Source organism: Oncorhynchus mykiss, chromosome 27 (assembly GCF_013265735.2).
Source record: "Oncorhynchus mykiss isolate Arlee chromosome 27, USDA_OmykA_1.1, whole genome shotgun sequence".
Classification (NCBI taxonomy): domain Eukaryota; kingdom Metazoa; phylum Chordata; class Actinopteri; order Salmoniformes; family Salmonidae; genus Oncorhynchus; species Oncorhynchus mykiss.
Genome location: NC_048591.1, coordinates 13,120,001 through 13,146,306, shown reverse-complemented (window position 1 = coordinate 13,146,306; position 26,306 = coordinate 13,120,001). Strand labels below are relative to the sequence as shown.

Here is a 26,306-nt window from a genome sequence, read left to right as displayed (position 1 = left end):
CACTGCTTCCCCTGCTGGAATTTCCTACGGTGTGTGAAAGGTCCAACATTTTGCCCCCGGTATTTACTCTCTCTCTCTGTTCCCCCCCCCCCCCCCTCCCCCCTGTTGCAGGAGACTTCAAAAGAAAGTCCAGTAACCACACAGGGCTGCAGCACTAATACTTCTAGGTCACTACTTCTCTTTATCCAGAGCTTCCTCTAGTTGAGTCTGACCTGGGGACAACTCTCCTGCCCACCACCGCTGTGCAACACTGTGTCCCACTCCCAAGTCTCTAGTTCCAAAGTGTGCAGTTGTTAACGTCCCTTCACGGATTTGAAAGAATTTGAGGAATCTCCCACCAGCCCATGCCTCCACCAATCCAACGCTTTTATTTTTGTGGGCTGTAGAGAACATCAGGAGGAGGGAGTGATTTATTGGGATGCATTCTGAGACTCTTCCCTACTAGAGGTGTACCCTACACCCATCACATAACATGAGGTGCAGGTCATGTGTGGGTCACTGTCATGCTGCAGGGCTTTGACATTCATGTTACGTCGTACCTTCATGCATCATGCTCACACCTCAACCAAATCGTGTTCCCGCTTTTCCTCCTCTCCTTGTCATCTCTGTTTTTCTGGGCGACCATAAGAGAGCCCACTAGAGATGTCAGGATAAGCTCTCATTTATCGAACTGTTTGTCAGCTTCTGTTTACAGCAGTTTTCCCTAATGGTCACTTCTACTGGCAAACTGAAACAACACTTTCTCACTGGATGAGAATCTGTACTCCGATCAGTTCCTCTTTTTAGTGTTGGCTTGTCAGCACACGAAGAGAGGGAGGTTTGTGTGTGCTGTGTTTTTCTTTTATGATCACCTGTCCAGACCTGACAGGGTAATGAGAGCAGAGTGACTTCAACACTAGGGCATACTCTTTAAAGGCTTCTGTAATAGATGGCCTGTCCCAGGGAGGGAGGGAGTTGCAGGGAACAGCCCAGGGTTCTGTAATACAGGGGCAGGATCAGGGAGGGAGCCAGTCAGGGAACAGCCCAGGGCTTCTGTAATACAGGGGCAGGATCAGGGAGGGAGCCAGTCAGGGAACAGCCCAGGGCTTCTGTAATACAGGGGCAGGATCAGGGAGGGAGCCAGTCAGGGAACAGCCCAGGGCTTCTGTAATACAGGGGCAGGATCAGGGAGGGATCCAGTCATAGGGAACAGCCCAGGGATATACTACTCAACCATTAACTATCTCTAACAGAAAGTCTCTGGGAAATGGTTGAGGATGAGTGCTCACTACTTATGGTAGCTGGCTAGATTATTACCATGCGTGAGTTTGGACTGGAGACCGGAGCTAGGTAGATGGTCTGTAGGGCCTACAGCAATTAAAACATGCTGGCCATCAAAGAATCCAATACCCTCAAGGTTGCCTTTTGTGTTGCTATATTGAGTCATTGATAAAAGGTGGGCAACATGGAAGACCAAGGTGGAGTGGTGCTTCACTGTCTATGGTAGAGCTGACCTTGAGAGAATTCTGATATTGTACAAACAGCTGTTTATGCATTCAGCTGGAGTGCAGCTCTGATATTGTACAAACAGCTGTTTATGAATTCAGCTGGCGTGCGGCTCTCTCTCTCTCTCTCTCTCTCTCTGGCGTGTGTGTGTGTGAGGCTGAACACTGGGGGAAAATGAACCCTACCAGTGCTTTTGCATTTTAGTGCACCCTAATCCCCACTACCTCACACCAGTCCTGTGTGCCTTATGGATGTGCTGATGCATTGCATGTTTCCCTAGCTATGTATCGTGCGTGTGTGTGTGTGCTATAAAGGTGTGAGGTGGTGTTATAGAGCAGCAGGGTGTGTTTGTGTGCCTCTCCTCTATAAGCTGCCACAGGGGGTAGGTGAGAGTCAGCACTGTACAGCCTTCCCAGATTACATAGCCAGCCAGCTCCCCCAGTGTGTGTCATGTTAAGCTCTGTTGGGGTACTAGGTGGGTTCGTTCTATAAGGAATGTGTCTAAAATGAAACCTGGGCCCGTATTGATAGTGCCTCAGATCAGGATAGCTGATCCAGTTTGTTTTAGATCATAATGAATCCGATTAGAAAGATCGGGTGGACCTGATCCTAGATCAGCACTCCTGCGTTGCTTTATGAATACGGGCCCTGGTCATTCTTCCATACATGATTTGATCCGAATGGCCAGCCAGCCAGTCAGTCGTCGAACTTGAAGGAAGTGGTGTTGGATAATCAAGCTTCCTCCTGCTCCAAGTGTGTTTGTGTGCTCTTGTCAGGAAAATGCTATTACTCCTAATAGTCATCTAGTGAAATAGTCTGGCTGGTGGGCAGGCACAATGAGCTACCTGTTCCAGTGTGTTTGAACAGAGGGGCTATTATGCGACTACTGACTGAGACGATGGGCACCTCACAGACCTCTAGTGCGTCGGCCACCAGGCAGACCTAGCTAATTGAGCCGTAGCCTAAGAATAGGTGGCCTTGTGTGGGCCAAGGTGTTGACGACTGACTCCCAGACCTCTGCCTGCCTGCTACCCCCCCCCCCCCCCCCCTGTACTCAGTCACAGGTGAGCGACACACACCTCTGCTGTCGCCTCTCACGAAATCCTCACAGGAGCTCCATAATAGCACACAGCCCCCTCCACACCTCATACAGGAGCAGTTATAATGATGACAATAACTTTATAATCAGTAGCGTGGGAGCTTCCTCCCTGTTAATTGGTTTCCTCACCTCTGTGACTATTGAGAGCACACACTCATTGTACCCACCACCAGTCCATGTCCCTGACTGGGCCTGTCAGCCGTTGTCCCTTAGGCCTTAATGATTTTAGGGCACACACACATGGTTGGGGCGTAGCTACTAGCTGACGCTCCCAGAGCTAAGCTGGCCCTGCTGCATGTTGCTGCCTGCCTTGTTTTCTGACTGGGAGACAGCGTGTTACTGACTGGGAGACAGCGTGTACATGTATGTAGTTACAGAACGAGCACAATATGGTTAGAGAGTGAGCTCATCAGTGAGTGATTGGGTAGGCTGTCATTCATTACAGCAGTGGGCGGGTCATCACAGCGGTTGTGCAATAGCATTGTGTTGCGAGCCTATGTCATTCTTTCTAGGTGCAGCCAGCCACACCCTTACCCGTTTTAGTGTGTCACAAAAGCAGGTGTTTGATTAGGGTGCTGCGTGCGTCGTCAGGGATCGTGTGTGTCAGAAGGAAGGAATGGGTGTGTAGGTTGTCGGTTCTTGCGTCTCCCTTGCATTCCTGCTCGGGGAGTGCTGCTGGTCGGTTGGCAGGCAGAGACCTGAGTTGTTTGTCTCCTTGTTGTCTAAAACCTGGGCTATCTGTCCATCTACATGACCCTTAAGTTAACCCTTGTTAGGCCGAAGGTGACCTTTTTTCTGTCGTCAAATTGAGCAGAACACTGAGAACTGAGTTATTCTGATCCTCATTAGTCAAGCGTGGACATACCGGTAGCTTTGGAAAGAAAAACGCATGGCTTTTATCTCCAGATAGACCTTGTCTCAAGGTTTCCTCTTGGCTGTTGCCCTGTGTGTCTGTGTCCAATTTTAGTCGAGGTCATTGGTTGTAGACTGAGAGAGCAGAGATCCCTGTAATCCATTTGACTTGTTTTACTAGGATCTGTCCTGAGTGGCAATGATCCTGCTCTGTCCTTCAACACGACAAGAATAGTGTCCCCTCACGGACACTCAACCAACACGTAACGTACCTGGCCATAGAAGGGCAAACTATTTGCTCACTACGGAAATTGATTCAACGTTTGAGCAACGCTGAGGTGTAAAATGCCACCGCTAATGCTAACAGGTCTGCCATGCCCAATCCCTTCCTGATTTAGAGATGCCCACCTGTGTCCCTGTGTGACATCATGCCTGTTAGGGATATGGCGCCGGAGCCTTGGCGCTTCCTATTAGGGTTAGTAGTAACCTAGTGGTGTCGCTGAACACTGTTACCACAACAAGGAAGTAGAATACAATAGATATTTTCAGCTGGTGGTTTTGTATCATATAGGCTATTGGTGTCTAGCTAGAGTAATTAGAATGTGGCCTGGTTTACTCTGTCTATGTTCAGGTTAGTTTGTTGTGTTGGTAATTATCTGTGCATGTTAATGCTGCTGCGCCCTGCTCTGTTACAGAGGCCGATGGCGAGCTACACCGTGCGGGAGCATTGTTTACAGGGGATGTTTGTTTGTGTGTCAGCCCTCCTCTCCTGCCCCTCCCCTGTCCCCGTGGGTCCCGGTCTCGCTCAGGCAGGGGCTGGAGGGCATGGAGGGTGCTGAAGGGACTCATTATATACATGCTGCTCAATGGGCCCTTTGTGTGGCAGCCCAGTGGAATGGGGAGAGTGGCAGGCCCAGGCCCAGCACCCTGTCATAATGTTGTCATACTTCAACACACATTGTAACACCCTGCCATGCCTAACCTAGGGGGAGGGAGGGGAGACTGATCCCAACTCGGGGTTGTGAAACGGGGTGATACGGGGAGACGGTGAAACAAAGTTATTGGGGGGGGGGGGGGGGGCAGAGGGCAAAGTGGTGTGTTCAAATGGTAGCTCAGAGGTTGAATGGAGCCATGTTGGGTCTCATTGACTCTGGACAAGGAGAGAGGTGTACGAGGGTTAGTGTCCCCCATCTCTACTAACCCACTCAGGAATCGCTGTGTTTTATTGGTGTTGGTGTGGATTACAGAAGCTATGTTCCAGTCGACTACAACCCACAGAGTTAAGAACTGCAAGTCCTCTTATAATGCCATTTCTGCCGGATAAAGAATAACCCAGTCAGGAAGGAACACTATTTAGCTCACATTTCAGACGCTAGTTTCCTTCTCTGAGGGATTTTTTTCTTTTTTAAAGAAAGACCAGGAGTTTGGGGAGAACATTTTTAACCCTCCACTAATGAATAGTGTGCCACAACTTTTCAAAATAAGCAGATTCAAAACACATGTTTTCCAATTACTGTCACTAGAAAGAAAGTGCCTCGTGAGCTAATGTTGTGTGCCGGCCTAGTTTTTAATAATGTGTACAGTTAGCCCGGTCCCATATCTGTTTTGTGCTATCATGTCAACTACTTGTCATGCGAGCCCTTTTTTAAAGAATGTGTCACTGAGCACAGAAACATGTTTGGCATGACGATGAGGGACTAGGAGTTAACGTGATGGTACAAGCGGATATGTGACCAGGATAGCGTACACTGCAGTACATCAACCTTACAGCTCACTCACTTACCTCATGAAGCACTCTGGTAAATACTGACTGTTAGTTGAATTAAAGAGATCAGGGCCTATATTCACAAAGAGGCTTGGAGTAGGAGTGCTGAATTGGGATCAGTTTAGCTATTTTAAATCCTAATGTATAAGATTGTATGGCCCGGGGGGAGACCTGATCCTTCAATAAGCACTTATACTCAGAATTATGTCAATCAATCACAGCGCACTTCCTGTAACCTACTGTCTGTGCGCCCTGAGGAACTGCAGCTCCCCTCTTCCTGTTTTCTGTTTGTTCCTTTGTCTGTTTTTTACATTTTATTTAACCCTTATTTTACTAGGTAAGTGTACAGCAACAACCTGGGAAATAGTTACAGGGAAGGGGGGGGGACTGGGCCAATTGCAAGCTGGGGATGACTGGGCCAGTTGCAAGCTGGGGATGACTGGGCCAGTTGCAAGCTGGGGATGACTGGGCCAGTTGCAAGCTGGGGATGATGGTATGGACACCGAGGTTAACACTCTTACGATAAGTGCCATGGGATCTTTAGAAACCACAGAGTCAGGACACCCGTTTAACATTCCATCTGAAAGACAGCGCCTACGCAGGGCAATGTCCCCAATCACTGCCCTGGGGCATTGGGATATCTTTTTTTTGACCAGAGGAAAGAGTGCCTCCTACTGGTGCCTCCTATTGGTTACACCAATCTGTGACCTCGCTTCCGCCCACTCTGACCTCACTTCCTGTCTCTCTCCAGACGTTCACGGCCTGGTGCAACTCCCACCTGAGGAAAGCAGGCACGCAGATCGAGAACATCGAGGAGGACTTCAGGGATGGCCTCAAACTCATGCTCCTGCTGGAGGTCATCTCAGGTGAGCCAGCCCATCGACTAGATCATCATGACACATGCAGAGCGCTACTACCACAGCTAAGCGCTAATCTACTGTGGCAGAAAGTGCGGTGCCAGAAAAGGACTCTGTAACGCATTAGTGTCCCCTGTTCTTTTGATACCTTTCAACTAAGTAGTCTGGTCGTAGGCCATGGTTCTGGCCCTGTAGAGGATGCTGTCTGTTTTGAGTGTGAAGGTTGATACTGTGACTTTAAAAGGAGCTGTGCCTGTCTGTTCTGCTGAGACAGTGGAAAGGGCTGTTTTTGTCATGAGACTCTCTGGGCTCACTGCATTTTGTTTGCCTGTGTTTTTGGCTGTTTGTGTGTGTGTGTGTGTGTGTGTGTGTGTGTGTTCATCCACAGGGGAACGGTTACCTAAGCCCGAGAGAGGCAAGATGAGGGTCCACAAGATCAACAACGTTAACAAAGCGCTGGACTACATCGCTGGCAAAGGAGTTAAGCTGGTGTCCATTGGCGCGGAGGGTCAGTTTACCTACCACACAAGCACTCTACACACACACACACACACACACACACACAACTCCAAAGCTCACAGCATCCTGCCAAGTACATCTCCCACTCGGGAGCGAAGTCATTTGGCTGGAGAGGAAGGGAGCTCTAGAGGAGAGGGAGCAAGAGGCCCTTCACAAGGCCAGTAAATCAGGCCGAGAGTGCACGTCCGACTCTGTCGCCGTGACAATGACCTTTCTGCTCCAGCTATCTTGACAAATGGCCCTGCCAGCCTCCACCCCTCATTCCTACTGCATGATTCACACGGCCTTGTTGTCAGAGGTTCAGCTTAGCCCCTGCCACCCTGACCAGCAGCCCACCACCCTACACGGCCAAAGGTCACCTGCTGGAAGCATCCTGACCCCAGGGAGAGAGACAGAGAGAGAGGCGGACAGAGATGGAGAGACAAGGACAAATGGCAAAAGAGAGAGACCCGAGGCAGGCACAGAGAGAGAGAGACCGAGGCAGGCACAGAGAGAGAGAGACCGAGGCAGGCACAGAGAGAGAGAGACCGAGGCAGGCACAGAGAGAGAGAGACCGAGGCAGGCACAGAGAGAGAGAGACCGAGGCAGGCACAGAGAGAGAGAGACCGAGGCAGGCACAGAGAGAGGGAGACCGAGGCAGGCACAGAGAGAGGGAGGGAGACCGAGGCAGGCACAGAGAGAGAGAGGGAGACCGAGGCAGGCACAGAGAGAGAGAGGGAGACCGAGGCAGGCACAGAGAGAGAGAGGGAGACCGAGGCAGGCACAGAGAGAGAGAGGGAGACCGAGGCAGGCACAGAGAGAGAGAGAGGGAGACCGAGGCAGGCACAGAGAGAGAGGGAGACCGAGGCAGGCACAGAGAGAGAGGGAGACCGAGGCAGGCACAGAGAGAGAGGGAGACCGAGGCAGGCACAGAGAGAGAGGGAGACCGAGGCAGGCACAGAGAGAGAGGGAGACCGAGGCAGAGAGAGAGAGGGAGACCGAGGCAGGCACAGAGAGAGAGAGAGAGACCGAGGCAGGCACAGAGAGAGAGAGAGAGGGAGACCGAGGCAGGCACAGAGAGAGAGACCGAGGCAGGCACAGACAGAGAGAGAGAGAGAGAGACCGAGGCAGGCACAGAGAGAGAGAGGGAGACCGAGGCAGGCACAGAGAGAGAGAGAGAGAGGGAGACCGAGGCAGGCACAGAGAGAGAGAGGGAGACCGAGGCAGGCACAGAGAGAGAGAGGGAGACCGAGGCAGGCACAGAGAGAGAGAGGGAGACCGAGGCAGGCACAGAGAGAGAGAGGGAGACCGAGGCAGGCACAGAGAGAGAGGGAGACCGAGGCAGGCACAGAGAGAGAGAGGGAGACCGAGGCAGGCACAGAGAGAGAGAGGGAGACCGAGGCAGGCACAGAGAGAGAGAGGGAGACCGAGGCAGGCACAGAGAGAGAGAGGGAGACCGAGGCAGGCACAGAGAGAGAGAGGGAGACCGAGGCAGGCACAGAGAGAGAGAGGGAGACCGAGGCAGGCACAGAGAGAGAGAGGGAGACCGAGGCAGGCACAGAGAGAGAGAGGGAGACCGAGGCAGGCACAGAGAGAGAGAGGGAGACCGAGGCAGGCACAGAGAGAGAGAGGGAGACCGAGGCAGGCACAGAGAGAGAGAGGGAGACCGAGGCAGGCACAGAGAGGGAGGGAGACCGAGGCAGGCACAGAGAGAGAGAGGGAGACCGAGGCAGGCACAGAGAGAGAGAGGGAGACCGAGGCAGGCACAGAGAGAGAGAGGGAGACCGAGGCAGGCACAGAGAGAGAGAGGGAGACCGAGGCAGGCACAGAGAGAGAGAGGGAGACCGAGGCAGGCACAGAGAGAGAGAGAGACCTGGGGATAGATAGAAACTAACACACTAACACAGACTCCATGATGAAGCGTTGGAGGGTCACGGGGACAGACACAACCATTGTCTCTTACCTATTCAAAGCTGCTGTAACACCTTGGGACTTTGCTTAAATGCATTATTCATGCTGTACCCAGCCCATCACTGTGCATATTTGTATTTGCACTATTCATATTTTAAGCCTACAAATATATGTAGAACTAGTCCCAGATCTGTTTGCGCTATAATGACAAGGAGTTGACGTGATGTCACAAACAGATCTGGGACCAGGCTAATGCATAAGAGTTGATATTTATTGTATTTCTGAGTGATTATCTTGTCTCCCCTCCTTAGAAATTGTGGATGGCAATGCCAAGATGACCCTGGGCATGATCTGGACAATCATCCTCCGTTTCGCCATCCAGGACATCTCTGTGGAAGGTCAGTCTCTCTCGCTCTCCCCCTGTTAGGCCTCATCAATAGGCGGCTAGGATTTTAATCAGCCCCTAATGTTGCTTTAGAAAACACTTTGCTTTATGTTCTTCCTGTTCTCTTTTAAATCAGAAACTCATCTGGAAACGTTATGACTGGTTTTAAAGAATGTTCTTTGAACCTGGGGGATGACACTGTCCTTAAATCACCCCTCATTCATTAGATCCGTGCTGCTCCATGTTCTTATGCCAGGAGCAGAGCAGGCATTTCCCTCTTCCTCCACACACACACACACACACACACACACACACACACACACTCCTATTCAAAACACAGCTGTGCTGAGGGGATTCCACCGGGAAGTGGAGTGGAAGCAACTGGGTCTCTCATATGCAATGCATCTCCCCTGCTCTGAACTGTTCTGCTGAGACCACAGGAGGTTGAGTGAGCCGAGCCAAGTGAATACAAGTCTGGCCTACATGCCTGTTCTGCTCTCACTGGTACTTGACGAAGACCGACAATGGCAGGAGAGATCGTTAACCCTAGCTTCCCCGGCTCCACGGCACACTCTGACCGGGAGAGAAGTTAAACACGTTAGCTATCTATACTGCACTCTCAAACATGGTGGAAGATGGGTCTAGGCTGCGTCTGCCTCTGAAATCTCAACTTATTCCAAGAGGGCTCTGGTCAAAAATAGTGCACTATATAGGGAATAGGGTGCCATTTTGGACATACCATAGACCCTTCAAATTCTAATCTGGACCTCGAAGACAGTTCCACTGCTTTTTTTCCCCTTCCCCTCTAAGCATGGACTGATTTTTAAACCTGGGACACCAGGTGGGTGCAATTTAATGATCAGGGAACAGAACCGGCAGTACATCACACTCCGGAGCTCCTGCTGTAGACGGGTATCTAACTCCCCTTCTCCCCTTTCCAGAGACCTCTGCCAAGGAGGGCCTGCTCTTGTGGTGCCAGAGGAAGACCGCGCCCTACAAAAACGTCAACGTGCAGAACTTCCACATCAGGTAGCAGCGCGCACACACACACACACACCACACACACACACACAGAGCTAGACGTCATTCCTGGCGACAGAACCTGAGACCGGAACAGGCTACAGTATTTCTCCAGACATTCTTGTTTGACCTCTATAAAATTCCGCAGTAGTGAAGCCTGTTCAAACATTGCGTTACCCACACACTCCAGCAAACTCCACCAGTGCTTCTAGAAAGGCTGCCCTCTGCTGGTGAAACTGTAACGGTTTTGACTTGAGGTTATTATTTATAGGGGTGCCAGGTAGGTTGTGCCTACCAGAGAAAACATTGGTTTCTCCTTTTGGTTTGGGAGGGAATGCCTCCCATCTGGTCCGTCAAGTCTACACCAATACAAAGGACTTATTTAAAAGTCAGGATGGAAATAAACTTTTCAAAAACCCTTAAAACATTGGAAAGAAGTTCAAAAACAACTATTCTTTTGCGTGGGTTGTATTACCAACATAAATGATCACACACACATATCATAGTATACACAATGAGTTCTGATTCTTCCAGAAATGTCCTGTACCTCGGGCCTAAAAAAAGAGTCCAGCCCGGTAAAGGAGTTCAGGGAACTCAAGTGACCTTTGTCACGCAATGTTTGTCCGTTCATTCAAGTGTAGCGTAAACCCAGTATTAATCATACAATCAATAACAATTATTTTACCACAGAACTTTAAAGCGTATCAACTCTTACTAAGTCCTCAACTACAACTAACTACATAAATCATCACCGTATACGTCACATCAAAACAAATGAAATACCGTATACAAAAAGGTTGTAGTCAGTCGGTCAGTCAGACAATCCCATCCGCCAACAGATCTCCAGCAGAGAACGGAGAGGTGTAGTCCACGGACGCAAAGAGTGGATCCTGGGTAAACTCTATTAGGCTACAAAACACACGTTTAACGGCAACAAAACAGACGGAATAGAGAAGCTTGGGAACTGAGGGTTGAACACATCCTCATTCACGTCTCCATCACAACCCCACTTTTGCGCAGCTGATGCTGGCTATTTAATTGGGAATTAAAGGGAAAGCGCCCTATTGGAAGGAGCACTATTTAAATGGGAATTGAAGGGGAAGCGCCCTATTGGAAGGAGCACTATTTAAATGGGAATTGAAGGGGAAGCGCCCTATTGGAAGGAGCACTATTTAAATGGGAATTGAAGGGGAAGCGCCCTATTGGAAGGAGCACTATTTAAATGGGAATTGAAGGGGAAGCGCCCTATTGGAAGGAGCACTATTTAAATGGGAATTGAAGGGGAAGCGCCCTATTGGAAGGAGCACTATTTAAATGGGAATTGAAGGGGAAGCGCCCTATTGGAAGGAGCACTATTTAAATGGGAATTGAAGGGGAAGCGCCCTATTGGAAGGAGCACTAGTTAAATGGGAATTGAAGGGGAAGCGCCCTATTGGAAGGAGCACTATTTAAATGGGAATTGAAGGGGAAGCGCCCTATTGGAAGGAGCACTATTTAAATGGGAATTGAAGGGGAAGCGCCCTATTGGAAGGGGAAGCACTGAGACGGTTCAGAAAAATTCAGGGCCGTCACAAAACGTAGGAGAGACGTTAGAAGTGTGTGCATAAGGGAAAGGGGAGTACCTGTCAGTTGTCCAACTGAAATGTGTCTTCCGCAATTAACCCAACCCCTCTGAATCAGAGAGGTGCGGGGGGCAGCCTTAATCGACATCCACGTCTTCGGCGACCGGGGAACACTGCATGACCTATGTATGTGCTTTGTAGAGCTGTCTTTCTGATCTCTCTCGCTCTCTCATATATTGCCAGCTGGAAGGATGGCCTTGCCTTCAACGCTCTGATCCACAGACACAGGCCAGAGCTCATTGACTACGACAAGCTAAGGAAGGTGAGTGGGTCAGCACATACTCCCGTCAGCACATCTCACTTTGAGTGCATGCCACTTCTGTGGCTTGTTTTTCTCACCTTCTAATTGGTTGCTCAGGATGACCCCTTGACCAACCTGAACAATGCCTTTGAGGTGGCTGAGAAGTACCTGGACATCCCCAAGATGATGGACGCTGAAGGTATGCACAGGGCACAGTTGCGTGTGTGTGTGTGTGGCGTGTTTCTGCATGTTCATATCGTAATCATTCATCTGACTGCTCTTCCATCCCAAGACTCCAGTGTGCAGGTGGATGTGTTGTGACATCACGGCTGCTGTGGTCATCCTACACACAGACCGTTAGCCTCAGCCCCCCCCTCCTACCCCTCTCTCCCTCCATCTCTCACCGTTTTTTCTGTTGGATCGTCCATCCCCCATTCTCCCTTGTCTGTGTGTTCGCAATTCTATCCTCCAGTTTGTATACCTGTTGTAAAGTGTTTGTGTGTCTGTCCGCCTGTGTCTCCCTCTACGTGTGTAACTATCTCTGTCTCCGTCTGCCCGTATGTGTGTAACTGTGGTTTCCCTACAGACATTGTGAACACTGCCCGTCCGGATGAGAAAGCCATAATGACCTATGTGTCCAGTTTCTACCATGCCTTCTCTGGAGCCCAGAAGGTACCCCATTATCCCACCCCCACCTTACCCCTGCTCCGATACTAACCCTAACCCCCCCTCCCCCTGGTCCTGTCCTCCACATCTACCCCCACCCTCTGCTCCTCTCCTCTCCAGCATGGCTTTCTCCCGCAGCATTGGTGTCGGCCTCATGGGAAACTGGTTCGGGACCCTCCTTTAACTCGACACAACACACACGCTTGAAGTCTCTGAATCTTCCTGTCCTGCTGGTAATAACAGGGCCCTCTTGCTCCTGTGTACTGGCCTGTCTGTGTATAGTGATTGAGTTGGAGTGCATCAGGCCTCAGGGGCCCTTGGTAGTTAAACGGATCATTTTAAATGAGTCACTGAGCCCTGGGTCAGATGGTATCTGAGCAGAGAGGAGACAAGTCAGAGGGACTTTGAGAACTCTTCATAGATATTTTATCTGTTTGTGTTTTCACCCTCCACCACAACCCCTGTAGCTCTCTCTGTCTGCTGTATTCATCCTCTGTCCCTCCCCACCTCTTTTCCCTCTCCTTTTTACCCTTCTCTCTCCCTGTAGACTGAGAACAGGAAGCCTGCTGACGGGCATGTTTTTCGACGGCACTTTAATGAGTTTTTTTATTCATTAAGAAGTTGTTTATGAGCTCCAATCTCAGGAGAGGTGCACGTGCAGAACTGTTTGCCACAGTCCCACTGTTTCCTAGACTACAGAACACCACAGTAAGCTGCTAGTGGGCCGGGTTACATACGGCCATTTGACCAATCACTGTTCATTTTGGAAAACAGTCGTTAATCCTGAAACAGTATGGACACTGGTTAGACTAGTGTACCCTTCTCTTTAGTTTTAGGACCAGGAGGGCCTTTTCTGCTATTACCAGCTTGACAGTTGAAATATTATAGTGTGTGTGTGTGTGTGTATTGAGTGAAGAGGTGTGTCCCAACCTCTGCATCGTGGCCCCGGCAGACTCCTCCTCTCTCCCGAGGTGGACACGCCCGCTCTCTCTCTCCTGGTTACCATGGTAACCCCCCAGTGCGTCATTGGAGGCTCCAGAGTGGGGGGGGGGGCAGCGGCAGTGGAGTCCGGGGTCTATCCCCTTACAACCCCCCCTCATCTCACCCCACCCACCTCGCTGTGTGGCGGGACCCTCTTGCTTTGGGTAGCTTTGCTTCACCACCTCTCTCTCTCTCTCTCCCTCCGCTCACTGCCTGGCCGTGGTTGTGTAGACATCGTGGGCACGCTGAGGCCCGACGAGAAGGCCATCATGACCTATGTCTCCTGCTTCTATCACGCCTTCTCTGGCGCCCAGAAGGTGAGCACCGCCACTACGCCACCTTTAACCCCTGACCTCTGTGACACCAGCCGGGGTCACAGGCAATGTCATACTGGCCAAGGACACTCACTGACGCTTTGGGCTCACAGTACACCTCTATGGAACACCAAACACACACTCTTTCCCTGCTCTAGAACTGCCCTGTTTCAACTCTGCCCCCATAGACTGGTTGTTAGCAGTGTTTCTCATAGCTACAGTTAAGGCATGCCATTTCATAACTGATATGTTAGAGTATAATCTAAAGTGGGATGAAATAAGCTTCCACTGGTCTGTGGGAAACACTGTTAACGACGGTTCAAATGTCCTCCTATTAACACTACAACTGTTTCAATGTGTACAATGTGTTTATCTGAGATTACTCCGTAGTGTGTTAAGATCCAAGGGCATAATACAGTTTCTTACTGTTTCTTTATTTCAGTGGTTTAACTTTAAGTCTCTAAACACACCAGCTGACGTGGACAAAAGTGGTACAGAACCAGACTGAATGCTCCCATTGTATAGGAGAAGCATGTAGCTTTCTGAGGCACAGAGTGTGAAGTCAGCACACAGAGTCCGTGGAACTAACCATTGTCAGCTGTAGCATGTTGCATTAGCCTGTACCCTTACCACTGTACAGCCATCCAACGGGTTTGTGTGTGTGTGTGCACGGTGTTGAAATAATCTGTGAATTCAAGTCACGGCTAGTGTGTGGTTTTTGCATTCACACTCAGTTTACTATGTTGTTCATAGCTAAAAACTAGAAATGACACTCCGTCCAGTTGGACATGAAACTAACTGGAGTTGAGTAAGGCCGGCACACAGTACGCAGTACTTTCAGTTTCCACTGCAGTTGTCCTTTGTCTTTGACTGGCAGGCAGCTGATCTGAATTGTAAAAAATGTGCCCAAGCCACACACGTTAGTGCACGTGCTCCTAATCCATAACAAGAAACCTGTGTATTGGCTCTGCTGACGACTTTCATCCGTGATAGGCTGAGACTGCAGCCAATAGGATCTGCAAGGTGCTGGCTGTCAACCAGGAGAATGAGCACCTGATGGAGGACTACGAGAAGCTGGCCAGTGACGTGAGTAGTACACGTCTGTCTGTCTGTCGGTCTGTCTGTACCTCCCTCCCTCCTCACCACACGTCTACTGTCTGTCTGTACCTCCCTCCCTCCTCACCACACGTCTACTGTCTGTCTGTACCTCCCTCCCTCCTCACCACATGTCTACTGTCTGTCTGTACCTCCCTCTCTCCTCACCACACGTCTACTGTCTGTCTGTACCTCCCTCTCTCCTCACCACACGTCTACTGTCTGTCTGTACCTCCCTCTCTCCTCACCACACGTCTACTGTCTGTCTGTACCTCTCTCCCTCCTCACCACACGTCTACTGTCTCTGTACCTCTCTCCCTCCTCACCACACGTCTGTCTGTCTGTACCTCTCTCCCTCCTCACCACACGTCTACTGTCTGTACCTCCCTCCCTCCTCACCACACGTCTGTCTGTCTGTACCTCTCTCTCCTCACCACACGTATACTGTCTGTCTGTACCTCCCTCCCTCCTCACCACATGTCTACTGTCTGTCTGTACCTCCCTCCCTCCTCACCACACGTCTGTCTGTACCTCCCTCTATCCTCACCACACGTCTACTGTCTGTCTGTACCTCCCTCCCTCCTCACCACACGTCTACTGTCTGTCTGTACCTCCCTCCCTCCTCACCACATGTCTACTGTCTGTCTGTACCTCCCTCCCTCCTCACCACACGTCTGTCTGTACCTCCCTCTATCCTCACCACACGTCTACTGTCTCTGTACCTCTCTCCCTCCTCACCACACGTCTGTCTGTCTGTACCTCTCTCCCTCCTCACCACACGTCTACTGTCTGTACCTCCCTCCCTCCTCACCACACGTCTGTCTGTCTGTACCTCTCTCTCCTCACCACACGTATACTGTCTGTCTGTACCTCCCTCCCTCCTCACCACATGTCTACTGTCTGTCTGTACCTCCCTCCCTCCTCACCACACGTCTGTCTGTACCTCCCTCTATCCTCACCACACGTCTACTGTCTGTCTGTACCTCCCTCCCTCCTCACCACACGTCTACTGTCTGTCTGTACCTCCCTCCCTCCTCACCACACGTCTACTGTCTGTCTGTACCTCCCTCTCTCCTCACCACACGTCTACTGTCTGTCTGTACCTCCCTCTCTCCTCACCACACGTCTACTGTCTGTCTGTACCTCCCTCCCTCCTCACCACATGTATACTGTCTGTCTGTCTGTACCTCCCTCTATCCTCACCACACGTCTACTGTCTGTCTGTACCTCCCTCCCTCCTCACCACACGTCTACTGTATGTCTGTACCTCCCTCCCTCCTCACCACACGTATGTCTGTCTGTACCTCCCTCCTCACCACACATATACTGTCTGTCTGTACCTCCCTCCCTCCTCACCACACGTCTACTGTCTGTCTGTACCTCCCTCTCTCCTCACCACACGTCTACTGTCTTTCTGTACCTCCCTCCCTCCTCACCACATGTATACTGTCTGTCTGTCTGTCTGTACCTCCCTCCCTCCTTACCACACGTCTAATGTCTGTCTGTACCTCCCTCCCTCCTCACCACACGTCTACTGTCTGTCTGTACCTCCCTCTCTCCTCACCACACGTCTACTGTCTGTCTGTACCCCTCTCTCTCCTCACCACACGTCTACTGTCTGTCTGTCTGTACCTCCCTCTCTCCTCACCACACGTCTACTGTCTTTCTGTACCTCCCTCCCTCCTCACCACATGTATACTGTCTGTCTGTCTGTACCTCCCTCCCTCCTCACCACACGTCTAATGTCTGTCTGTACCTCCCTCCCTCCTCACCACACGTCTAATGTCTGTCTGTACCTCCCTCCCTCCCTCCTCACCACACGTCTACTGTCTGTCTGTACCTCCCTCTCTCCTCACCACACGTCTACTGTCTGTCTGTACCTCCCTCCCTCCTCACCACATGTATACTGTCTGTCTGTCTGTACCTCCCTCCCTCCTCACCACATGTCTGTCTGTCTGTACCTCCCTCCCTCCTCACCACACGTCTACTGTCTGTCTGTACCTCCCTCCCTCCTCACCACACGTCTACTGTCTGTCTGTACCTCCCTCCCTCCTCATCACACGTATACTGTCTGTCTGTACCTCCCTCCTCACCACACGTATACTGTCTGTCTGTACCTCCCTCCCTCCTCACCACACGTCTAATGTCTGTCTGTACCTCCCTCCCTCCTCACCACACGTCTACTGTCTGTCTGTACCTCCCTCTCTCCTCACCACACGTCTACTGTCTGTCTGTACCTCCCTCTCTCCTCACCACACGTCTACTGTCTGTCTGTCTGTACCTCCCTCTCTCCTCACCACACGTCTACTGTCTTTCTGTACCTCCCTCCCTCCTCACCACATGTATACTGTCTGTCTGTCTGTACCTCCCTCCCTCCTCACCACATGTCTACTGTCTGTCTGTACCTCCCCCCTCCTCACTACACGTCTGTCTGTGAGATGTTGCTCTGTCCCTCTCAAATCAAATCAAATCAAATCAAATCAAATTTTATTTGTCACATACACATGGTTAGCAGATGTTAATGCGAGTGTAGCGAAATGCTTGTGCTTCTAGTTCCGACAATGCAGTAATAACAAGTAATCTAACTAACAATTCCAAAACTACTGTCTTGTACACAGTGTAAGGGGATAAAGAATATGTACATAAGGATATATGAATGAGTGATGGTACAGAGCAGCATAGGCAAGATACAGTAGATGGTATCGGGTACAGTATGTACAAATGAGATGAGTATGTAAACAAAGTGGCATAGTATAGTATAAAGTGGCTAGTGATACATGTATTACATAAGGATACCGTCGATGCTATAGAGTACAGTATATCCGTATGCGTATGAGATGAATAATGTAGGGTAAGTAACATTTATATAAGGTAGCATTGTTTAAAGTGGCTAGTGATATATTTACATCATTTCCCATCAATTCCCATTATTAAAGTGGCTGGAGTTGAGTCAGTGTCAGTGTGTTGGCAGCAGCCACTCAGTGTTAGTGGTGGCTGTTTAACAGTCTGATGGCCTTGAGATAGAAGCTGTTTTTCAGTCTCTCGGTCCCAGCTTTGATGCACCTGTACTGACCTCGCCTTCTGGATGATAGCGGGGTGAACAGGCAGTGGCTCGGGTGGTTGATGTCCTTGATGATCTTTATGGCCTTCCTGTGACATCGGGTGGTGTAGGTGTCCTGGAGGGCAGGTAGTTTGCCCCCGGTGATGCGTTGTGCAGACCTCACTACCCTCTGGAGAGCCTTACGGTTGAGGGCGGTGCAGTTGCCATACCAGGCGGTGATACAGCCCGCCAGGATGCTCTCGATTGTGCATCTGTAGAAGTTTGTGAGTGCTTTTGGTGACAAGCCGAATTTCTTCAGCCTCCTGAGGTTGAAGAGGCGCTGCTGCGCCTTCTTCACGATGCTGTCTGTGTGAGTGGACCAATTCAGTTTGTCTGTGATGTGTATGCCGAGGAACTTAAAACTTGCTACCCTCTCCACTACTGTTCCATCGATGTGGATAGGGGGGTGTTCCCTCTGCTGTTTCCTGAAGTCCACAATCATCTCCTTAGTTTTGTTGACGTTGAGTGTGAGGTTGTTTTCCTGACACCACACTCCGAGGGCCCTCACCTCCTCCCTGTAGGCCGTCTCATCGTTGTTGGTAATCAAGCCTACCACTGTTGTGTCGTCCGCAAACTTGATGATTGAGTTGGAGGCGTGCGTGGCCACGCAGTCGTGGGTGAACAGGGAGTACAGGAGAGGGCTCAGAACGCAACCTTGTGGGGCCCCAGTGTTGAGGATCAGCGGGGAGGAGATGTTGTTGCCTACCCTCACCACCTGGGGGCGGCCCGTCAGGAAGTCCAGTACCCAGTTGCACAGGGCGGGGTCGAGACCCAGGGTCTCGAGCTTGATGACGAGCTTGGAGGGTACTATGGTGTTGAATGCCGAGCTGTAGTCGATGAACAGCATTCTCACATAGGTATTCCTCTTGTCCAGATGGGTTAGGGCAGTGTGCAGTGTGGTTGAGATTGCATCGTCTGTGGACCTATTTGGGCGGTAAGCAAATTGGAGTGGGTCTAGGGTGTCAGGTAGGGTGGAGGTGATATGGTCCTTGACTAGTCTCTCAAAGCACTTCATGATGACGGATGTGAGTGCTACGGGGCGGTAGTCATTTAGCTCAGTTACCTTAGCTTTCTTGGGAACAGGAACAATGGTGGCCCTCTTGAAGCATGTGGGAACAGCAGACTGGTATAGGGATTGATTGAATATGTCCGTAAACACACCGGCCAGCTGGTCTGCGCATGCTCTGAGGGCGCGGCTGGGGATGCCATCTGGGCCTGCAGCCTTGCGAGGGTTAACACGTTTAAATGTCTTACTCACCTCGGCTGCAGTGAAGGAGAGACCGCATGTTTTCGTTGCAGGCCGTGTCAGTGGCACTGTATTGTCCTCAAAGCGGGCAAAAAAGTTATTTAGTCTGCCTGGGAGCAAGACATCCTGGTCCGTGACTGGGCTGGGTTTCTTCCTGTAGTCCGTGATTGACTGTAGACCCTGCCACATGCCTCTTGTGTCTGAGCCGTTGAATTGAGATTCTACTTTGTCTCTGTACTGGCGCTTAGCTTGTTTGATAGCCTTGCGGAGGGAATAGCTGCACTGTTTGTATTCGGTCATGTTACCAGACACCTTGCCCTGATTAAAAGCAGTGGTTCGCGCTTTCAGTTTCACACGAATGCTGCCATCAATCCACGGTTTCTGGTTAGGGAATGTTTTAATCGTTGCTATGGGAACGACATCTTCAACGCACGTTCTAATGAACTCTGATGTGCTGTCCATGTTTCCTAGCTCTTCTAGTAACGTCCGTAGGTTATATTTCCACTCATCCCCTCCACATTGGCCATTTCTCCACTAAACTTCCCTTCTAAGTTTACAGTTGTATTCATCTCGCACAAACATCTGCCCTCCTTTCTCTCACACTTCTCTCTCGTGTCATTTGTCACTCTATCCCCCTCTCCTCTGCCCTAGCTGTTGGACTGGATCCGCCGGACCATCCCGTGGCTGGAGAACCGGGCTCCAGAGAAGACCATGGCCGAGATGCAGCAGAAGCTGGAGGACTTCCGGGGCTACCGCCGCGTCCACAAGCCCCCCAAGGTGCAGGAGAAGTGTCAGCTGGAGATCAACTTCAACACCCTGCAGACCAAGCTGAGGCTGAGCAACAGGCCCGCCTTCATGCCCTCTGAAGGGCGCATGGTGTCGGTGAGTGGGACTGGCGGGCGCATGGACACTCTCTCTCTCTCAGTATTAGAGACGTTTAGAAGCAGTTGTACCAATGATTCCATCCATATCTATTGGACAATTCACCGGGCCATCCTAACGCCCACAATGGGAAATTTGCTTGTGATTAGTTTAAAAAGACATGACCACATGACTTATAACAGCAGCATAAGTATCACCAAATGCATCTCCATATGAATTGCGCCGGAGGGAATAATGCTGGTATACAGTGGAGTGCTCTTTCTGCTGTATGGTGGGTCAGTGTCCTCTCCCTGGCTGCAGGACATCAACGGGTCGTGGCACAACCTGGAGGGGGCGGAGAAGGGCTACGAGGAGTGGATGCTCAACGAGATCCGTCGCCTGGAGAGACTGGACCACCTGGCCGAGAAGTTCCGTCAGAAAGCCACCATCCACGAGTCCTGGACCGATGGTGCGGAGACACTAGTTACTGTACAGACAACACTGATCCCTCACTCTGCCGTAGGGTCGCAAAATTCCAGTCACTTTCCCAAAATTCCCAGGTTTTCTGGAAATCCTGGCTGAGGGATTCTGGATTTCCTGCCTGTTCCCTCCTCCTTGGGCTCTTCCAACTGGGATTTCTGGAAAACCCCAGTTGGAAGTTTGGGGAAAGTTTACCGGAATTTTGCAACCATACTTAGACCCTTGTTGGTGCCACTGCTCCCTATAGATCCCAAAGTACTAGGTGGAGCTTTGACCATATTGATAATGAGGACGTAGGGGTTTGAGTGAGTTGGTTTGGATATCTTGAAGCTTACTGTCTTTAACCCTTCCCTCCCACCCCAGGTAAGGAGGCCATGCTGACCCAGAAGGACTATGAGACAGCCAGCCTGTCGGAGGTCAAGGCTCTGCTGAGGAAACACGAGGCGTTTGAGTCTGACCTGGCCGCCCACCAGGACCGCGTGGAGCAGATCGCTGCCATCGCACAGGAACTCAAGTGAGAGGGAGAAAAGGAGGGAGGGATGGGAGGAGTTGATGGAGGGAGTAAATGAGATATGGGGGGGGGGGTGGAAAAGGATGGGAGATCGTGGGAGGGGACTGAGGGTGGATGGGAGATTGTGGGAGGGGACTGAGGGTGGATGGGAGATTGTGGGAGGGGACTGAGGGTGGATGGGAGATTGTGGGAGGGGACTGAGGAAGAGATGAACTGAGAAATAATCCAGAAGAATGAAAAGATGGAGATTGTGGTCAGGTTGAGTAGGACTCATGTAGAAAGATAGTAATTCCACGTGTGTGTTCCCTGTGCCTCAGTGAGCTGGACTACTATGACTCCCCCAGTGTGAACGCCCGCTGTCAGAAGATCTGTGAGCAGTGGGATGCCCTGGGGTCTCTCACCCAGAGCCGCAGGGAGTCTCTGGAGGTACGCCCCCACCCCCCCAGCCGGCCACCTTTCACACAGCCCCATCTAGTCATACACTACAGGTCATGACAAGGACACGTTTACACTGCGGAAATGGGTAGACGCACACACAACCAACCACACACACACGCAGACTATCTGCCAGGGTTCCCTTCCCCCACTTCTGTGTCTCATGGTGAACCCCTGTCACATAGATGCTAGTGTTCCCAGCAGGCACCTGACCCCAGTCTCCCCCCCACAGAGGACAGAGAAGCAGCTGGAGTCCATTGACGAGCTGTACCTGGAGTACGCCAAGAGGGCGGCACCCTTCAACAACTGGATGGAGGGGGCCATGGAGGACCTGCAGGACATGTTCATCGTTCACAACATCGAAGAGATCCAGGTAAAAGACATGGGGACACCGTCACCAACCGTTTACTGCTTTACGTCCCCAGAGGGTCTCCACTACCACAATGTATCATCATGACCTGTGCTGTTAACAGTAGGTTGTCAAGGAACTTGTCATTTAGTCTCATACTGGGTAACAAACATTTAGCAATGCAACCGTACCCGTAGACTGCCAGTCATAGCTCTAACGCTACTTAGCATTGGCTCGTGAAGCTACCGGTAACTTCCTTCACACTGCGCGCATGGTATCCATGAGTTCATCTGGCTGATGCGGGTATGCACTGTGATACCATGCTGATCTCTCTCCATCTGTCCTTTCACTTTGTCCTTCACCTCGTTTCCCGTCCTTCTCCTTCGTTTCAATCTCTCGTTTTTCTCCTCCTCCTCCTCCTCCTCTCTCTTACAGGGCCTAATCACAGCCCATGAGCAGTTCAAGTCCACCCTCCCAGAGGCCAACAAGGAGCGGGAAGCCATCCAGGCCATTCAGGCGGAGGTGCAGAAGATTGCCCAGTACAACGGCATCAAGCTGAGCGGGGGCAACCCCTACACCACCATCACACCCAAGACTATCGACAACAAGTGGGACAAGGTGTGTACCTGTGGCTGTATGTTCATATATGCTTTGCGATGTGTGCAATTACTGCTTTTGCCAGTTTGAATTCAATCCATATATATTTATTTATGTCTGTTCCCACGTGCTCGTTAATACCTAAAACAGGCCCCTGAGTGAGCCTCAGCCTTGTGGGAATGAGTGTCTGCTGTGCTGACTGGCGCCCCCATGTGGTGTGTTTTGTAGGTGGAACAGCTGGTTCCCCAGCGTGACAAGGCCCTGCAGGAGGAGCTGGCCAAGCAGCAGTCCAATGACCACCTGCGCCGCAAGTTTGCCACCCAGGCCAACATCGTCGGGCCCTGGATACAGACCAAAATGGAGGTACAGCAAAGAAACCCAGACCGACTCGTACTACATAAGATTGATCCAGCCCTCTTAGTGCCATGAGTTCTGTTGGCTCTGTACCTCCTGGGTCGTGTTCATTAAGGCATTCAACAGAAATCGTTTTGTAAACTGGGAAGAAAATTGAGCGTCCAGGTTGACCCTACCTGTTTCAGCTTGTTTTCTTCCATTTGGTGCCGAGTGAATACACACCAGCTCTGGCCTTTTTGGGATCTGGTCCTTGAATGTGTGTGTGTGTGTGTGTGTGTGTGTGTAGGAGATTGGGCGGATATCCATTGAGATGAATGGAACTCTGGAGGACCAGCTGGTGAACCTGAGAGAGTATGAGCAGAGCATCATAGAGTACAAGCCCAACATCGACCAGCTGGAGGGAGACCATCAGCTCATCCAGGAGGCCCTCATCTTCGACAACAAATACACCGCCTACACCATGGAGGTAGCTACACACAACACTGACTTTTCTCTGCACCCTGGGCAGCCCAAATGGCCCCCTGTTCCCTTTATAGTGCACTACGTTTGCTCCAGGCCTGGTAATAAGTAGTGCACTGTGTAGGGAATAGGGGGCTATTTGGGCTGCCACCCTGCTCTGTTGGTTCTATGTGGAGAATAGGTCACTATGTTTCGCCATCCTTTTTTGTTCTCTTCAGATTTTCATTGTCTGTTCTATTTTTATATTTTCTTTGACCAGGCGGGCAGTTGAGAACCAGTTGTTATTTACAATGAAAGCCTGCCGGTTTCTGGTGTCCTCCCTCTTTTAGAGCCGTTTGTCCATTCGTCTCTGTTCTACATATTACGTTTCTATCTCTCCTCCTTACTCAATACCGTTTCTTCATGTGGTTAACCTTCAATGTATGTTCTCTCTCTCCGTCTTTCCCACCCACCCTCCCTCTCTCTCCCCTTCCTCCATCTCAGCACCTGCGGGTGGGCTGGGAGCAGCTCCTCACCACCATCGCCCGCACCATCAACGAGATCGAGAACCAGATCCTGACACGTGACGCCAAGGGCATCAGCCAGGAGCAGCTGCATGAGTACCGCACTTCCTTCAACCACTTTGACAAGGTCAGGGGTCAACACCAGGGGTCAACATGGGGGATCAGGCGAGAGGGAACAGGGGGGCATCTTTCTGTAGAAAATAACATCGTAAAAATGTCTGAGAATGCTGTTATTTCCACTGGCTTTTGCAGTTGAGTGTCTTACTCTAGAAGTGTTTACACTTTAACTCCCGTATGTGTCGAGTCTGAAGTCCCCCTCTTATTTCAGAAGGGAAACTCAGGTGGGACTAAGAAATGGACTAGACTTGTGAGGACGAACCTATTCCTTATTTGTTGACATTCACAGGTGGAACTAGTAGTGTTTCACCCTGGGTTGGAGGTGGCTGGGGCTGTGTGGAGCGGAGTGCCCTGAGATAAGGGGGGGGGGGGTAACCCCCGAGTTCACCTCACCCATCCCACAACAGCGTACCTCATCACTTCACCTCACTGTCTTTATGCATGCTGTGTTTGGCTCAACATCAAGACAGAGTTTGTGTCCCAAATGACACCCTATTCCCTATATAGTGCACTGCTATTGACCAGGACCCATATGGCTCTGGTCAAATGTAGTGCACTATATAGGGCAGGGGTATTCAACTATCACCCTATGAGGTCCGGAGCCTGCTGGTTTTCTGTTCTACACACGCCTGGTGTCCCAGGTCTAAAGCAGTCCCTGTTCACAGGAACAGTGTGGCGAAAGAGCCGTGGAGCTTTGAGGTCCAGAGTTGAATTTGAGGGTTATAAGGAATAGGGTACCATTTGGGACGAAGCTGTCCTGTCAGTAGCACTGTGGTGATCTTTGAGGACTTGTCATTCCCATAAAGAGCTATAGGGGACACCGTTTAAACAGCAAAGGAGAGCACTTTGCTCTCCTTTGGAGAAGCTGACCCCTCACTGTGGGTGTGCCTGTCTGTCTAGTATCACGGATGTGTTTCCCCGTAGGCTGTTGTCATTGTTTAACATCTAACATCCATTTGTTTGTCTGTCTGTCCATCATCATCACCCTCGTTTTGCCTGCCGTGTCCCCATCACCTGACCACTCCCACCTGGCATCCCTGTGTTGTGATGGTTCCATCATGGCTTCCGTCGTCATGGTGTGGTCTGTAATTGGCTGATGGTGACCTCACAGGACCACAGCGGGGGCCTGATGGCTGAGGAGTTCAAGGCGTGCCTGATCAGCCTGGGCTACGATGTGGAGAATAACAAAACGGTAAGGAGCACAGACAAGCCAGGGGGCGAGAACGTAGGAGAGAGGGGCTGCTGCTGTTTCCCCTGTCTAACCCGCGGGAAGGTGCTCTCTGCCTGGCTCTTCTCCTTGCCGGTGCTGTAATTCACTCATTTCACTCACTCACCCACTCACTCACTGGCCTCCACTCCAGCCTCAGCCTCAGCTCCAACAGCGCCACTGCATTACCTTGATTTGACTCTCTCTTTTAAAGCTGTTTTTGTGTTTTCCTTTTTTTCCCCCACTCTCCTCACATTACTCACCTCTCCTCACATTACTCACCTCTCCTCACATTACTCACCTCTCCTCACATTACTCACCTCTCCTCACATTACTCACCTCTCCTCACATTACTCACCTCTCCTCACATTACTCACCTCCTTTGTTCCTCCTCTTTCCATACTTCTATCGGTTCCTCCTCTCGTGCTTTTCTGTCCTCCCCGAATCTACTCTCCCTCTATTGCTCTCCTTTTTCTGCCATATCTGTTCCTCTTCCTCCATCTCTCGGCCCCTGGGTACAGAAGCGCACAGGGCAGATGGACATGGACAATTACCGCGCTCTGCTCGTTGCCACTGGAAACAGTCTGGTACTGCCCTTTTCTTCTCTCTCTGTCTCGCTCTGTCTCTGTCTCGCTCTGTCTCTGTCTCGCTCTGTCTCTGTCTCGCTCTGTCTCTGTCTCGCTCTGTCTCTGTCTCGCTCTGTCTCTGTCTCGCTCTGTCTCTGTCTGTCTCTGTCTCTGTCTGTCTCTGTCTGTCTCTGTCTGTCTCTGTCTGTCTCTGTCTGTCTGTCTCTGTCTGTCTCTGTCTGTCTCTGTCTGGCTCTGTCTGGCTCTGTCTGGCTCTGTCTGGCTCTGTCTGGCTCTGTCTGGCTCTGTCTCGCTCTGTCTGGCTCTGTCTCGCTCTGTCTCGCTCTGTCTCTGTCTCGCTCTGTCTCGCTCTGTCTCGCTCTGTCTCTGTCTCGCTCTGTCTCGCTCTGTCTCTGTCTCGCTCTGTCTCTGTCTCGCTCTGTCTCTGTCTCGCTCTGTCTCTGTCTCGCTCTGTCTCTGTCTCGCTCTGTCTCTGTCTCGCTCTGTCTCTGTCTCGCTCTGTCTCTGTCTCGCTCTGTCTCGCTCTGTCTCTGTCTCGCTCTGTCTCTGTCTGTCTCTGTCTCTGTCTGTCTCTGTCTGTCTCTGTCTGGCTCTGTCTGGCTCTGTCTGGCTCTGTCTGGCTCTGTCTCGCTCTGTCTGGCTCTGTCTCGCTCTGTCTCGCTCTGTCTCTGTCTCGCTCTGTCTCGCTCTGTCTCTGTCTCGCTCTGTC

The 26,306-nt window shown here is 51.0% G+C and overlaps 1 protein-coding gene across 6 annotated transcripts in view; it reads left to right on the top strand.

The window, feature by feature from the left end:
- Positions 1-26,306, top strand: part of LOC110507588 (alpha-actinin-4) — a 50,275-nt gene that overhangs the window by 17,765 nt on the left and 6,204 nt on the right. The window contains exons 2-20 of one of the 6 annotated variants that reach the window (XM_036964948.1): positions 5,953-6,067; positions 6,447-6,566; positions 8,779-8,865; positions 9,794-9,881; positions 11,678-11,756; positions 11,853-11,934; positions 12,322-12,407; positions 14,690-14,782; positions 19,789-20,019; positions 20,320-20,467; positions 20,842-20,992; positions 21,307-21,415; positions 21,657-21,797; positions 22,209-22,391; positions 22,599-22,733; positions 23,011-23,190; positions 23,667-23,813; positions 24,915-24,995; positions 25,532-25,597. In XM_036964948.1, the coding sequence (XP_036820843.1) occupies positions 5,953-6,067; positions 6,447-6,566; positions 8,779-8,865; positions 9,794-9,881; positions 11,678-11,756; positions 11,853-11,934; positions 12,322-12,407; positions 14,690-14,782; positions 19,789-20,019; positions 20,320-20,467; positions 20,842-20,992; positions 21,307-21,415; positions 21,657-21,797; positions 22,209-22,391; positions 22,599-22,733; positions 23,011-23,190; positions 23,667-23,813; positions 24,915-24,995; positions 25,532-25,597 (2,322 nt within the window). The other 5 variants (XM_036964946.1, XM_036964945.1, XM_036964944.1 and 2 more) reach the window with 5 other exon arrangements.